Below are 15139 nucleotides of genomic sequence, written 5' to 3'. Positions count from 1 at the left end.
GAAATGACTTTGAGTAGGTAACACACTTCCATCATTTTCCACAATGGGTAATTCTGTTCCACAGGACCAGAAACTGCAAAATACCAACCACTGGCCTGATGGCACTCCTGTGCTGTAAAGAAGGCTCTGCAGAAGTGCAGATCTTTGGAAATCAGCTCAGGCACGTTTGGCAGTGCAGATACCTCTTTTCCAAACACATTTTCATCATCAGGGGAGACAGATCCCTGCCCCTTTTCCCGGGAACCCATTTCCCATTTATCCACAACTCACTGGCAAGAAAACCACCCTGGTTATCAGTTCCAAGAACTCCCATCTCTGTTGCATGATACCCTGGCTTTAACCTCTTGATTCCCTCCTTGATGTTCATAACCTTTACAACCATCGTCATCTCCTTTCCAAGTTGATTATTCCAGCCCCATGTTTTTCAGCAAGAACTGATTTCTCTAGGTTGGGAAGGGAAAAGTAAAACAGTCTTCATTACAAAGTTTTCAGAAGTCATCTGAAAACACCCACAGCTCTGTGGCTACCACGATCCCCCCTGACAAAATGTGAGTGCATGTGGACCCGGAAGCTGGGAGACAGCAGTGGGCAGAGGTGACACTAAAAAAAAGTGGTTTGAGATCTTTTGTGTCAATCACAGATGTGAAATTGTGGATGCTGATAAACTGTAAATAAAACAGATCATTTCCCATTTTCCTCCTTACCTTCTTCACACTTGCTTCAGCTTTGTGCATCAAGTTTTGTCCTGCCTCTACTAGAACTATTCCTGATTTACAATGGTGTAAAAGAAGCTTTGGCCCCACATCTCTATGTCTTTGTAGAGACAAATAACAAAAAAAGATCATCAGAAAATAGAATGTTAATTACATAGTCTTGGCCACGTAAGGTGATTCAAATGACAAGGCATACATATTTAAAAAGCCAAATTTAGCAACACACAATCAAGATTTCCTTCCTCTATCCACTCTCAAAAGCCAATATTTAGGTGTGTCAAATTAATTTAACTTAAATACTTTTTGATTTTTGAGAGTGCCTTTAAGATAAATACTACATCAAAGAGTTCTCTTAAGAGGGAAAGTAAAATCAGTGTACAGCATTTATTTACATATGTGAGATTTAGTAGTGAGGTGGGTTTTTTTAATGATAAGCAGTAAGTATTATTTGAAACAAATCATTAATCTTGGAATGTACATCATTAATTATTTTTTTTTTGCAAAGTTGCTCAGGGATCTGCCAGACAGTATTAATGATCATGGCACAGGGCACTGCCCAGAAGCTCGTAGAGCCTTTAAAACCTGGCTCCTTCCTCCAGAACACTCTTGCAGGGTTGGAAATCCATTAATAAATGTATTGGACAAATACCTTACTATAGTACGTAGGCTTTGAGTAGTGATGCTGTCTGAAACATAAGAAAAGGGTATTTCAGGCTGAATATGCAATAGAAAATCTTTTCTGTTTTGTCTTGACTTGGAAAATTGCTTCTTTCCTCTCCCTCTGTGCCCAGTGAAGTGCTGAGAAAAGGCTGTGAGCATCACACTAAACTGGCTCAATTAAATCAATACCATGCCCTGTGTTTAAATTTGAGTCTTGGACTAGTTCTTAGAAATAGCATTTATCTTCAGCACATTCTCAAAAAACTTGGTAACAAACCTCACAGGAAAAAAAGATGTGCTCCTTACACCAGCTCTACCAGCAGCTGTTCTTCCCAGTTGGAGGGGACTGATGCTGCAAACTTCCAAACACAACGCTGAACAGGCTGTCCTTGGGAGAGGGATGGGTGAAGCGGGATCAAACATACTTTGCTCTGCACTATTATTCACAATTATGTAGAGATTTGTTCCTAAAAGTTATTACAGGAATATTTACAATCCCCCTTTCTCACAAGCTCTGAAAATACAGAAAAACAACCCCTCACTTTTTTCTTACACATTCCAGACACATTTTTCCTCTCTTTTCAATCAAATGTTTTGATTTAGGAAACATCACAGGCCATTTTTAATAGCTGAGTGAAGGTTTTCTTAGCTGATTGAAGGTTTTAACAGCTTGGTGCTGTCGCTACCCTCCCAGAGGACAACACATCAGTTTTGGACACATCTGAACTGCTCCACACATTCCTCTGGCACGGCTGCGGCAGGAACAGTCCCTGCCTCCCGCATGGCTTCTGCAGTGCGGTCCAGAGGCTCCCGTGTTTTGCAGGTGCTGCTGAGCAGCAGATGTGAAGATAAGGGAGCTGCTGAAGGAGCAGCGAGAGGGTAATGGAATCATCCGAGTGCTTTTGGAAATCAAACAGCTCCATGGAATATTGGTGGTGGTGAGGATGGAGGAGCAGGGAAGAACCAGCTCAGCTATCAGGACTGCATGTGGAAAACACACCAAGAAGAAATGCTGTGGTTTTGTCCTTGAGCAAGCACACAGGTGAATGAGGGAAAGGCAGCAAGCACAACACTTCTGCCTGCCACTTTTACTTTCATTTTGAGAAGAAATTTCATAAGGAATCTAGAAGGAATGAGTCACCTCTCCTCTCATCTGTCCCAACCTCCCACTTGGCAGGAACTTTCTGGGGGAGAAGCAGTCCCTGGAGTGTGGGGAGGCTCAGAGTGGAGGAAGGTGCTAACAGGGTGGGGACAATGAAACCATAAGGTACAGCCAAGCTGAAGGGCTCAGAACAAGCCCAGGCCTGACACTACCCGAGTGTGGGGTGCTGCCCCATACATTGCTTTCCGACTTCCAAAAAAGAAGGACCATTCTCCACCCACTGACTAGATGTTCCAGCATCAGTACCCTGGGTTTTCAAGAGAGCCTTTATTCTTCACAGTGGTAGAGCACATAAACATCTCATGTACTTCATACACACATGGCCTTGAGGAAGTTCCATCCGTGTAGCAGATTAGGAACAGCATTATGTCACTTCTAAGGGGTTAGGTGTTTCCTACTACCACTTCTCCTCACTCCCCCTCTTCTTGCCAACAGCCAATAAATGGATATTAATTACTAACTGACTAAACTTTAACATCCAGAGTATGGTAAACATAATCGTTATTTGATCTATGAATGTTTTACCACGTATCACAGAACAGTAGAACACCAGGTTGGAGGGACCTCAAGGATCACCTGATCCAACTTTTCTTGGCAAAAGCTCTGTCTAGACAAGATGGCCCAACACCCCATACTGCTGAATCGTAACAGTGCTCCTTAATATCTTCCTTAATGACATATATTACTTAACTCCTTAGTGAAGCGTGGGCAAATGCACTTGGCTTACACTAGAACTGATTTCAGTAAAATTTAGAAACTCATCCAGGCTACATGAGAGTCATACAGCAAACGATGCCAAACCCCTGGTTTAATGAGCTTTTATACATGGGGACAAGAGGATAAAAACTCAGGGGACACGCAGGCAATGAAAGCAATGCTGCTGTGAGGGGTCTCTGTAAGGCGTGGACAGAAAGCCTGTAGCAGTGTTGGGACATGAACCTTGTTGTGTGTACCATTACTGACTACCTCTCCTTTCCTCCAGCACATAAGTGGAACACGAACAGGCCTGCATGAGATAAAGGAAAGCAGATGTGTGGCTGAGGGTGAAAATGGATGGTTTGAACAGACTGGTTTAAGTACTACAGTGAGAAGGATGAAGTAAATATGTACACACAAAATGGAGCACTCTCAGCTGGGCAAGCAGCCACACCATGGAAAGGAGCTAGGCTCAGGGGAGGGCAGAAATGGGAGCTGGGTCAAGGCTTTTAGTCCTGATTATCCCAGGGACACCATACAGGAGAATTAGGAAGAAATCATTAAACTATAGAATTTAGTTTAGATACAGGCTACATTAGTACAGAATTATAGATTGTCCCTGCCATCGTTAAGCCAGGATGACGACTAGCTGGTCTGTGCTGTCCAGCTTTGGATGTCATCCAAAATTATTCTGGTTTCAGTTAAATCAGATGAGAGGACAGAATGTAAAAAGCTAAAGCTGAGACCCTGAAAACCTGAACAGTGGGGAAAGGCCAAATAAACAGAGCTGTGCTAGGGGATGTGTTATTAATATTCCAATATGCGAAAGCTGCTTCTCTTCTAAGCAGGCTGGCGATCAGTTATTCTCTGTTTTGATTAGGGCAAATAGCATGTGATACTTGGGAAAAAAACCCTTTCTAGCTCTAAGAGTCGCTAAACAGCAGCACAGACAAACTAGAGAAGTCTTGGGACAGCATTCCTTGGAGATTTGAAAAAAATAAGGTTAGACAAACATCCATCAGAGATGATCTGAGTATACTTAATCCTGTGAAGAGAATAGCTAATCTCCTGGGGCCCTTCCCAGCTCTGCATCTTGACGATGATCTAAGAGAAAGGCAACGGAGGAGAAAACGGAGTGAGAGCAGGTAGGATGAGTCCGGACTTCAGGGGCGGTGCAGGAAAAGCCCCAGAGCACAGGCTGGGACAGCAAGCCCAAGGGGCAGCAACATAAACCTGCGGCCCCTGCAGACAGCACCCAAACTGCATCGCTGGCTCCTCAGGAGCGGATGCATCTGGGTCATTTCCACTTATTTGTCTAATTATGGTCTTTTTTTGTTTTTTTTACCCTGCAGCTTCTGTGATTTCCTTTTCTCTCCCCAGCCGAGGTTAATTAAGCTCTTCTGAATAATTCCCTGCCGTCTGTTCACGTAATATGTACTCAGGATTCACAAGGAAAAGATGAAGCAAGGAAAGTAAGATGTGATGGGAACACCAAGTTTCGACACATTCCGTGAACCCACGACTCTGGTCCCTGCAGCTGCTCTGTGGGAGTTTAGAGCTACTGTGCTTGTCCCCAGGGGAGCATCTGCGTTCTGGGGATGCTCCTGTCCATGCGAGCTGTGTGGGCCATTTTCTCATGCTCTCACTCTGACTTAAACATCCCCATTTCACCGTCCCTCTCTGAAGGGGGGAGGTGAATTTAGCTGTGCTTGAAAGAAACAACAACAAAAAATCTCCTTTGTGACCATCATAAGGAAACCAAGGCTGAACTTCCATTGGCAAACCTCAAGATCTAAAGTTGGGATGTGGCTTCCACAAAACTCCCCCAAACTGCTGCAGGGGCTACAGGTAGGAGGGGCTGTGACTGTAAAGCACTGTGCACTAACTCTGTTCTGGGACAGAGCTAATTTTCTGCCTAGCAGCTGGTACAGTGCTGTGTTTGGGATTTAGGGTGAGAGTAATAGTGATAACACACTGATATTTTAGTTGTTTCCAAGCAGTCAAGGATGTTTCGGCTTCTCATACTGGCCTGCATCGAGAAGGTGGGGGTGCCCAAAAAAAGGAGGAACACACAGCCAGGACAGCCAACCCCAGCTGCCCAAAGGGATATTCCATACCATATGACATCATGGTCTGTATATAACAGGGCTGACTGGGAGGCAGTTTGGCTTGAGAACTGCCTGAGCATCACCTTCAGGCAGTGAGCGATTGTGCCATACATCACTTGTTTTGTATATTCTTTTATCAGTATTTTTATTCTCTTCCTTTCCTGTCCTATTGAACTGCTTTTATCTCAACCCAAAAGTTTTACCCAGTGGTTTTTTTATCTTCTTTCAATTCTCTCCCCCATCCCACTGGGGGGAGCAAGTGAAGGGCTGTGTGGTTGTTTCAGCTGCCTGCCAGGTTAGACCATGGCAAACTCTTACTATTACAAGGACTTCTTGTTCTTAGTACTGCTTCCTCCTGCTTTCTAGCTTTAATCAAGCCCTTTTTTTCTGCCACGAGTACCCCAGGCCATCGCTACACATGCCAGACCCTGCAAAAGTCAAACTCTCCCAGGATGCAGCAGAGGAACTACAATAGTGACAAGGAGGGCAACCTGCCTGGGCTGTCGCTTGCCAGTGCAAAATGGCATTAGAATGAAAAGCTTCAGCAGCACAGAGCACATGAGGAGGAAGATTCCCCCTCTGTCAGAGGGCATGGCTCAGCACTGGAGAGAACCCAGGCCGGTGTGTGTCCTGGGGACACCAGTTCCTGTGAGCTTTGTGTGCTGCCATCTCCAGGCACTTGGGAAACGTCTCCTATTTCTTTATTGCCTTGCAAGGATGGATGGAGAGGTCTTAAGTGAGGGTTATGATTTTAGGATGGCACCTTTTTTTCCAAGCACTATGGTTTACTCCATGCTAAGTCACACTCTGCTTCTCATGCATAAAACAAATCAGCTGTAAAACACTAGAGGAGAAAGAGCCATTTCCAGCCATGAGTCATTAGATCCTTCTTACAAGCTGACAATATAAAAGATGCCAAACCACAGAATAATCTGTTATGAGTTTCTTGTTGCACCTGTAGGTTATTGGGCCTCCTGGTTATCAAAATCCTGCACAATCCAATGGCAGTCAGGTCTTCTGAGAGCAGCTCCAGAGGCTGGCTGCAGGCCTTCAGGTGAAACACAAGCCATCCCTCAGTCCTTCCCCAGCTCTATAAGGGGATAAGGACATTGGCTGATTTTCTAGGGCAACTGGAAGCTGTAAATAAGCAATCTGTGAAAGACACACTGAAAGCCTTTGATGGGGGAGCTTTAACAGCTCAAAGCCTTGTAAGAATAGCTTGGTGTTGCACACACCTGGGGACTGGGAACTTGCGGACCAAGGGAGGCAGAGAGGAGGCTCTGGAGGTGGCAGAGGCAGCCCCTGGATCGCAGACCCTTTCCCCTTCCCTACCTTGACCACAGCTTGGAATGAGGAGTGTTGCTGGTGAAGCAACAGCCCTTGTGAGCACTCGTGGGGCTGGAAGGCCACACACACAGGTGAAGCAAAGCCAGCGCTTGCTGAACCCATGAATAACCAAAACATGACACAGACAAGGCAGCAAGGTAGCAGTGTGCTCAGGATGCCAGCAGCTGTCCTTGCAGAACATTTTTGCCCAGAAGATGACATGTTCTTCAGGTACCAAAGGAGAATGGGGATCCAAGACCTAGGCTGAAGAGAGACCCATGTCCAGGCAAGCTCTACAGCTTGCTGAACAAGAGATATAGAACTGAGAAAAGACTAAACCAGGCTCCATAATAACTGCACCCAAACACCAGCCCATGGTTTGGAAAGGGTTTGAGTTGCCTTTTGCACCAAGGTTTAGGTCTCAGACCCCCCTCTGATGATTTCTCATTGAGCTGAGCAGTGACTGCAGAGCGGGATTGGAAGAAGCAAGAGGAGTGAGCGGAGGATTTCAATTTACTCCTGGAATTTGTCCTAATTTCCCTCCCTGCCTGCTCTCCAGCTTCACTCTGCCCAACCTGCCGTGAGCAATGAGACCATGGCACACTGCCACTTTGCCATGTCTTTGGGTATCTGTAGTCATAAGGGCTTTCAATGTTCTTTGGCTTTAAAAAAACAAGATTCAGAGCCTACATTTTTAAAATCTAATTTACCTCAGAGTGACCCTTTGAAGAAAGCAGCCCAGCCTGCTTTTCATGAACACCAAGAACACAATTTTCCATTGCATTTGTTCATTTAACCGAATCCTACTGCAGGCTGATTTTAGGATGGGACAGTTATGCGCTGTTATCATCAACCACCCCGGAGCCTCAGTGCACTGCAAAACTGAGCCCCTCTCCTGTCCAAAGGAGACCCTAAAACTCAACGAACCCTTTGAATGTTTTTTTCCTAAACATTCTTGGTATCAGAAAATAAATCCAAGCCCTGCTAAGTGGTTGTCAGGTGACTCAGTGGATGTCAGGTGACTGTGAGCTTTGCCATCACCCCGTCAGACACAGCAGTTTGGGCTGAGCCAGCCCTCAGGAGCGGGAAGTGGGGTCTGCAGAGCACAGCCTGAAAACACTATGAGGATTAGAAACAGGGATGTAACACCACCTCCCTAACACAACCTTGGGCACTCCTTTCCTACTGCAAACTTCCTAGGATGGGCCAAATGGATTGTTCCAAGTTTCCCCAGGGACTGCCATGGGAAGAGGGCAGCCAAAATCTCTGTAACACCCGCTTACGTAACAATTCCTTGCACAAGGACAGCTGTGCTGGGGAGGTTGGCAGATTCCTGCCAAATTATTCAGCAGTGTCTGTCTCCTGAGTTTGGAAAGAGACGTTTGATTCATCCTCACCAGCTCCACGAAGCTGCAGTGTGGGATCCGAGTGGGGGAGGACTGGAGCCCAAAGCATTTATGTGGAAATGCTATTTTGGTTCAATATATTTAGTGGAACATCAGTGGCATTTTGATGCCTTGTTCTACCTCAAGCCCAGTCCCATTGGCTGCAAAGCAGCGAGCTGAGGTCGAATGCATTTCCAAAGAACTAATAACAGGAAGAGACGGGAAACCCTTCTGCAGACGTGCTGCTTGGCTTTTCTGATACCTCCAAGTTTGCTCCCAGGGGCTTAAGACTGTGCTGCTGCATGGCCACAGCAGGAGCAGGGTTAGATTTTCAGCTCTGGAGGTTTTGCTTATGGGCCAAATTTACACCCACTGTAATTACAGGAGCGATAAATTCGTCACAGAGCGTATTGTATAGCATCTTGCATATCTGTACGACTACATGAGTAGGCTAATCCCGTTCCCTATCCAGAACAGAAACCATAGACTGTGAAGGACTCTAAATTCAGCCCTTTCTGGATTTTACCACTGAATTAGCAACTAACAACCTAAAGCTTCTCCCAGCCTCCTCCCATTGGCTCATCTGGCTGACCCTGATGTTCCTCTCCCCACCCCTCCTGCATCTCGGTGACCTCTCTCTGGAGTCTGCTCTCCCTCTCTCCACACCGAGCAGCAACGAGGCAGCACCCACCACCCCAAGTCAGCAGAGTGGTAGCTGGTGCTGCCAGGGTGCTGCTCGGTCACCACACACCATTGGCATGAGTCCTCCTGCAACAGCATGCTCAGGGCACACCACTGGCACATGCATACCCCAAGCAAAGGGGTGCAGGGCTGTTTTGACTGTTAGAAGGAATGTTTTCTCAAATATGCCATATCTGAAAGCTAAAGTACTTTTTCCCAGCTGTTTTAAGATACATCCTCTCAACTGTTGGGATTCATCCTTCGTGTTCAGCTATCTGCTAACTAAGGAGACCAACAGGTAGATCAAACTTCCTCACCATGCTCTATGGTCTGGGCCCAAAGAAACCTGTCTGCAGGCAGCATTGACTGACCAGCTGGGCATGAACATGGGGCTACATCAGCAGGGCTGTGGAAACACTGTTCTCTAAAAATTTCACATTACACTTTGCTTTGGGGCTGTGATCAAGCCAGTTTGTTTTCTTCGGTCATCCTTGTGTTCATCCCATTCTACCTCAGTAGCTCAGACAGCAGTGTGTCTTGCAGGTCAGTGTGGCACACCGAGCTCCTGATGGAAAACAGCCTGACCCATTTTCCCACCCTGCTGCAGGCTGGACCCAGGCCTGACCCAAAGCGTGGCCCTTCATGGAGATCTGAGTTACTGCGAGGGAGAGAGAAGGGGTGGCAAGTGCTGCAAAAGTCAAACAGTGTTCCTTGTGGGTCAAAAACCCATTTGAAGTAATAAGAATTGTCCCAGTGCTGCTCTGTGTTTGCAAACAAGATTTTCAGCTAGCCCTGGGAGACCTATTCAGCCTGTAATAAAAGCAGGGCCGTTGTTCTGGTGCAAAGATTACCCCGATGTTTGTAACAGAAGCGATATGGGAACGAGACCTTCTTACACTAAAAGAGCTCTGAAATGTCTCTTTTATCTTCCCATTTGGAAACTTGAACTGCAATGGAGTTTGACAGGATTATTTTATTTACTCTCTCTCCTATAGCACAGCTATTTCTGGCTGGTTGTCTGGCTATTGCTATTAAACTGGTCTCATTTTGCTTCTCATCCAACCTACTCTGCTCCAAGAGCTCAAGGGAAGACAGCAATAGCAATAAACCACAAGCTGGAGCTCGCAGCGCCTCTTGATTACCAGAGACACATAAAAAGTGCAAATGAAAACTCAATGTGTTTCATGCAGTCACAGATCTTTCTGCACTGTCAGAAAACACTAAACACGGAGCCCCATCAAGGGCTCTTCTGCTATCAGTGAAAGAAAAGCGTTAATTTGCTGCAAAAACTCTGTTAACCCTTCCTACTTCATCCTGTCATTTCCAACCAAATGCCACAATGCTCTCGAGCCCCTTGGGGAAATCCAAACTGTTACCCAGAACAGAAAAAAGAAGATCCTCATCTATTACATGATAAGCACCTCGAGCATCCCCCAACATAACAAGCTGTGATCATAATTAATGCTGTGTGTCACAGTCCTGGATGTTAAGTACTATGATTTGCAAATTTAAAGCATCTCCGTGTCAAATTCTCTCAACTTCAGGGTGATAGGAAAAGTAGACCCTGTGCCTTTAAGGCAGCATTTTTTAATGCTACCATCATCAAGGATTGACTTCATTTCTTGGTAATTGTGGTTAGCATACTGGAATATGTATTCTTCTTTCCTGATTATAGACATATGGTAAGTCAAGCTGAGGCCAGTGCTTGCTTCCTACAGAGTTTATTCCCTTCTTCCTTTCCAAAAGGCATTTGCATATTAGGGTAACCAATCTACAGCCCGTGCTGAAGAGCACACCACTATGCTCTCATGCTCATGCAAGGCCCCAGACCCTGGTTCAGGAAACAGGGGCAGGAAATTCATTAGGAGAGCCTGACATGAATCCGATAGCAGAAAGTTCCCCAGCTCTGCAACGAATATGAGTTCTGCCAGGGGCTCCTTCTCAGGAACCGCAGACATCCAAACTCAGTGCTCCCCTTGTGACACAGGGTCTGGAAATGTTCTGCAGCACCTACCCACATCCACTGGCATTTCAGCACGCAGTTGAATGAACACTGACATGGTTGACATGGCTGTTTCATCTGATTAAACTACTCGCCTTCCTAGCACCAGAAAATAATTCAGTGGGATATTAGGAAGTGATCAGTGCGGTCTCTTGAGGGCAAAATCTAAGCCACAGAGATTTATTTGTAAAGCTCAGAAACCAATTTTTTTTGTGAAAATTTCCCCCCCTCCTCCAAGTTGCCTTTCAAGACATTTGCCAGGAATGAAAGCTGGCTGCCATAGCGTCAGCTCCTCCACCTGCTGCTCCTGCTCTTATGCATGCAGGCCTCGTAAATCCTAGTGCAAGTTCCCTGCTTGGAAGAGAGACTTAAATATACCCATACTGGCAGAGGGAACATCTGTCAAGAGTGTTTGAATGCAGCCGTTTATAATTACTCATTTTCACAAACTAGGTCCCAGTCTGAAGTCCCATCAGTTATCCAGACATGGGGGTCATGGAAATATGTTCAGGATTGGAACTTCAACTGGCAACCAGGGAAGGGTCTGAGCTTTGCCCCTGGACTAACCAGTGCCATCACTCCTCTCCTGACAGCTGAACTGTATTAGCAACTGGTTTGTTATAGTCATGTAATGCCTGGCATTACTGGGGTTGTTCTGCAGGTGTATCACAGCTAGGTGATGAGCTCAGGAAGACCCCAGCATCCCTGCTCACAGGGATGGGTGGGTCATATTTCATCTCTCTCGGAGAATAATTTTAAAGCACAGGGTAAAGAAGGCTGGTCCTAGCTTCCCACACCTTAATCTAAATGGTGTTTCACTACAAATGCCCCAGGGATATAATGCTCTGGCTCCAGTGTGGCCAGCAGGACCCAGGCAGTGGCTGTGCCCTGTCCTGTGCACTGGTGAGGCCACAGCCCAAGAGCTGTGTGCAGGTTTGGGCCCCCTACTACAAGGGCACTGAGGGGCTGGAGCGTGCCCAGAGAAGGGTCTGGAGCACAGGTCTGATGGGGAGTGGCTGAGGGAACTGAGTATGGGTCTGGAGAAGAGGAGGCTGAGGGGAGACCTGAGCACTGCAGCTCCCTGGAAGGAGGGTGCAGCCAAGAGGTCGTCTCTTCTCCCAAATAACGAGCAACAGGATGAGAGGAAACGGCCTCAAGTTGTAGTCGGGCAGGGACAGGTTGGAGAGCACAGAATCATAGAATTGTAGGGGTTGGAAAGGACCTCAAGAGATCATCAGGTCCACCCCCCTGCCAAAGCAGGGTCCCTAGGACAGGTCACACAGGTAGGAGTCCTGTCTTGAATACCTCCAGAGAAGGAGACTCCACAACCCCCCTGGGCAGCCTATTCCAGATGACTAATGATTTCTTCCCACAAAGGGCTGCCAAACACTGGACCAGGCTGCCCAGGGCAGTGGTGGAGTCCCCATCCCTGGGGGGATTTAGAAGCTGTGTGGGGCTTGGGGATGGGGGTTAGTGGGGGGCTTGGCAGCACTGGGCCAATGGTTGGACTCCGATCTTAAAAGTCTTTTCCAACTTAAACGATTCTGTGATTCTGTTCTATGATACAGCAGAGGTTATCCTGCTGGATGGTTGCCCGTTGGGATGTGTAAGAGCAAAGCCTGACACAAGGGTAAAGACAACACAGGCTTTGAGCTGTTCAGATTTATTTTATGTAACATACATGATCCTAAAATGTGAGCCAATGCTCCTTGGAATTCCACACTCCAACAATCTTTCTTAACCATGTTCAAGGGAAAAAATATCCAGATAGGAGAGTCCAGCGTTACAGCTTCTCCTTCCTACCCCAACACTGAATAACAACAACTGCAGTTTGCTGCTGAAGAAGAGATGCAGAAGGGCAACCTTCAGCAAGGTATGAACCCTGTGCCCATGATATCAGGCTTATCAGGTGAGTCACCACCCTCTGTTCTGTCCCACTTAAAGGTCAGTGGGGATCCTGTCCCATAAGATCTCAGCTAGTGACAGAAAAGCCTGCTAGATCCTGCCATGGAGCCAACCTCTCTTCCAGGAAGACCCAGACCACCGTGCTGCCTGAAACAGCTAAAATCTACAGGGTGTTTGCCCATGGAGGCATCTGTTGTGCAGCACTGCCGCTGCCCACCCCCCCTCCCCACCAAATGCCTTTTGAATACGCAAGGGAAGAGGACAGTGTCACACCACCACTGTTTGCATACCGAGACAGCCCTTCGAGCCCCCAGCAGCAGCCTGCTGTGAGTTGCTGAACGCTCTCTGCTCATACTGATGACCATGGAAATCCCCACTCTGATATTCGTGGGAGTTGAGGGAACACTCGATACCTCTCTGGATCCAGCCCAGAGGAAGCCAAACCACATGCTGTCTTATGAATCGGAAATTCAGGGTCACAATCAAAGTGTAGGAGGTCAAGATTAAAAATGAAACCCCACTATATACTTCCAGAGTCACTCTGACAGTTCTCTGAACATCTGTTATTGTAAAAAAAACCCCAAAACCCACAGAGCAGCAGAGCTGGGGAAGAAGTAAAAGGCACAGAAACGCAGAGGGGAAAAATAAGCACAAACATTCCAGAAGGCAAAATTTCAGTCAACCATGACTCAGGAGAAGAAAGTGCCACCCACTGAACTGCACAGGCCACAGCTCCGCGTAGCGTGGCAGCGGGCAGTGATGTCGCGGTGAGTCAGGAGCCACCCACACCCCCACCCACGCCGCTTCCTGCAGCGGCAGGGCACTCCTCGGAGGGCTGCCACGTGGCACAGGTCTCGCTCAACCTTTCCTTAGCATATGAGACGTGACAGGAACACAGCCCCGGTGTGTTTGGCCACAGACATCTGCAGCTCGCCCTCGCTCCCATTTGAAGCCGGTCCAGGGGACTCCCTTGTGCACGGTTATCTGTGCAGCTGCAGTGGAAATGTCAGCGAGTCCCAGCCTGTCAGGAGACAGAGGCTCCCAAGACTTATGAGCTCTGTCACTTCACTTCGAACAGTTGTGATGGTAATGAGCTGGGATCACCTTAGCAGGACTACAGCAATACAGCTATGATGCTGCTGCTTCACATAGTTGCTCCGAAACACAGTTCACCTGCTGCTATTAATACTACAACACATTAGCATCAGCATTCTTCGCTACTTCTCTCTACTTTCCTGACAGGTTTTGTGGCAGAGATACGCCCTATAAAATCCAGCACAGCAGCTCCATGAGGATGAGGCTTAAAATGTGTTTCACCAAGTGACAGCACATATACCCTGCTACAGCCCAGGCAGCCGCCCGCTATTTCTCTGAGAGGCAGCAATCATCATTTTATTGCCGTAATTGAGTTGTCTGCCCAAGCGCCAGGCTTCATAGTTCACACAGAAATTCCAGGGCTATCTAATCCCACATCATATGCTGCAGCCAAAACCCAAAAGTAGAAGCGAGGCAGCGAGCCAAACAAGGGGCACACGAGAGAAAGGCATGAAATGAGCAAGCAGAGCCTGGATTTGCTGTGAGCATAAAGATCCTTCTATTGCAGTATACTTCCCACCCTGTAATTCAGTATTGCTAGCACATGCATTGCCCTTCCTCAGTGCTACCTATGTCCTCTTCTGCACGTGTAACAAACAGCCACCTTGCCCTAAAAAACCACTCTGGACTGGAAAGCCTGGCCATGGCACATCCTTAACCATGCTGCTTTCTCCCTGGATGTCCTTACCTTCTTGCAGAGAACCATCTGGTGATCAAAGAGAAAGAAAACACGCTGCTGGTTCCGTCCATAAGGCTGGTAAATCCAGGACATCTCTCCTGTGTAGATCAACTCTGAGCTGCGGTCCAAGATATCGTCTCCCTGGAGGGCACAGAAAAGGAGGCCGAGTGAACTGCTGCTCCCAGCCAGAGCAGGGGATACATTTCTCTTTGCAGGACAGGGAGGAGCAATAATCAAGCTAAGATTTTGAGACTTTCTGCAGCTCTCAAACCACCCCGATATGACCTCGGGCCAGAAAGTGGAGATAGGGGGTAATTTTGAAGGAAGGGAAATAAACGAACAAAGGGCAGACGCTCAGAGCACAGTCATTATGGTTCCCATTGCAATGGAGGAAGAGCTGCTCCAGGAACTGTCCCTGTTCCCCCCTCTCCAGGTACCCCCAGACCCTGGATCTCACTGCAGGTGCTGGTGGCATCCTGAGAGCGAAGCTCTTTCCTCCCACCCACAACAAAGCTGCTTTATATTCAGATTAACAAATCCCCTGGCACACCATCTCTTTAGAACAGCATCCCAAAGCACATCCCCTCTTGAAATCTCAGGCCAGCTATCAAAGTCATTGTCACTGGGATATCAATTCCCCCGCCTGTGAGACTGCCCAAACACACCCCCTCCAGATTGCCACCTCTCTTCCCACTCATGCAGGCGATTCCAGCCCCTTCTCCCACAG

General features: G+C 47.3%; 1 protein-coding gene across 3 annotated transcripts in view; it reads right to left on the bottom strand.

Moving 5' to 3' along the window:
• The window catches only part of ARHGEF9 (Cdc42 guanine nucleotide exchange factor 9), a gene marked incomplete at its 5' end in the record, with an annotated part of 119257 nt that overhangs the window by 11761 nt on the left and 92357 nt on the right, over window positions 1-15139 (bottom strand). For 2 of the 3 annotated variants that reach the window (XM_084269024.1, XM_084269026.1), the window contains one exon: window positions 14422-14553. The exons of the other annotated variant lie outside the window; for it this stretch is intronic. In XM_084269024.1, coding sequence (XP_084125150.1) covers window positions 14422-14553 — 132 coding nt within the window. The remainder of the gene's footprint in view (window positions 1-14421; window positions 14554-15139) is intronic. 3 annotated transcript variants of the gene reach the window in all.

Source organism: Gallinula chloropus (assembly GCF_964237585.1).
Source record: "Gallinula chloropus genome assembly, chromosome: 11".
Classification (NCBI taxonomy): Eukaryota; Metazoa; Chordata; class Aves; order Gruiformes; family Rallidae; genus Gallinula; species Gallinula chloropus.
This window is presented reverse-complemented; position numbering and strand designations above follow the sequence as displayed.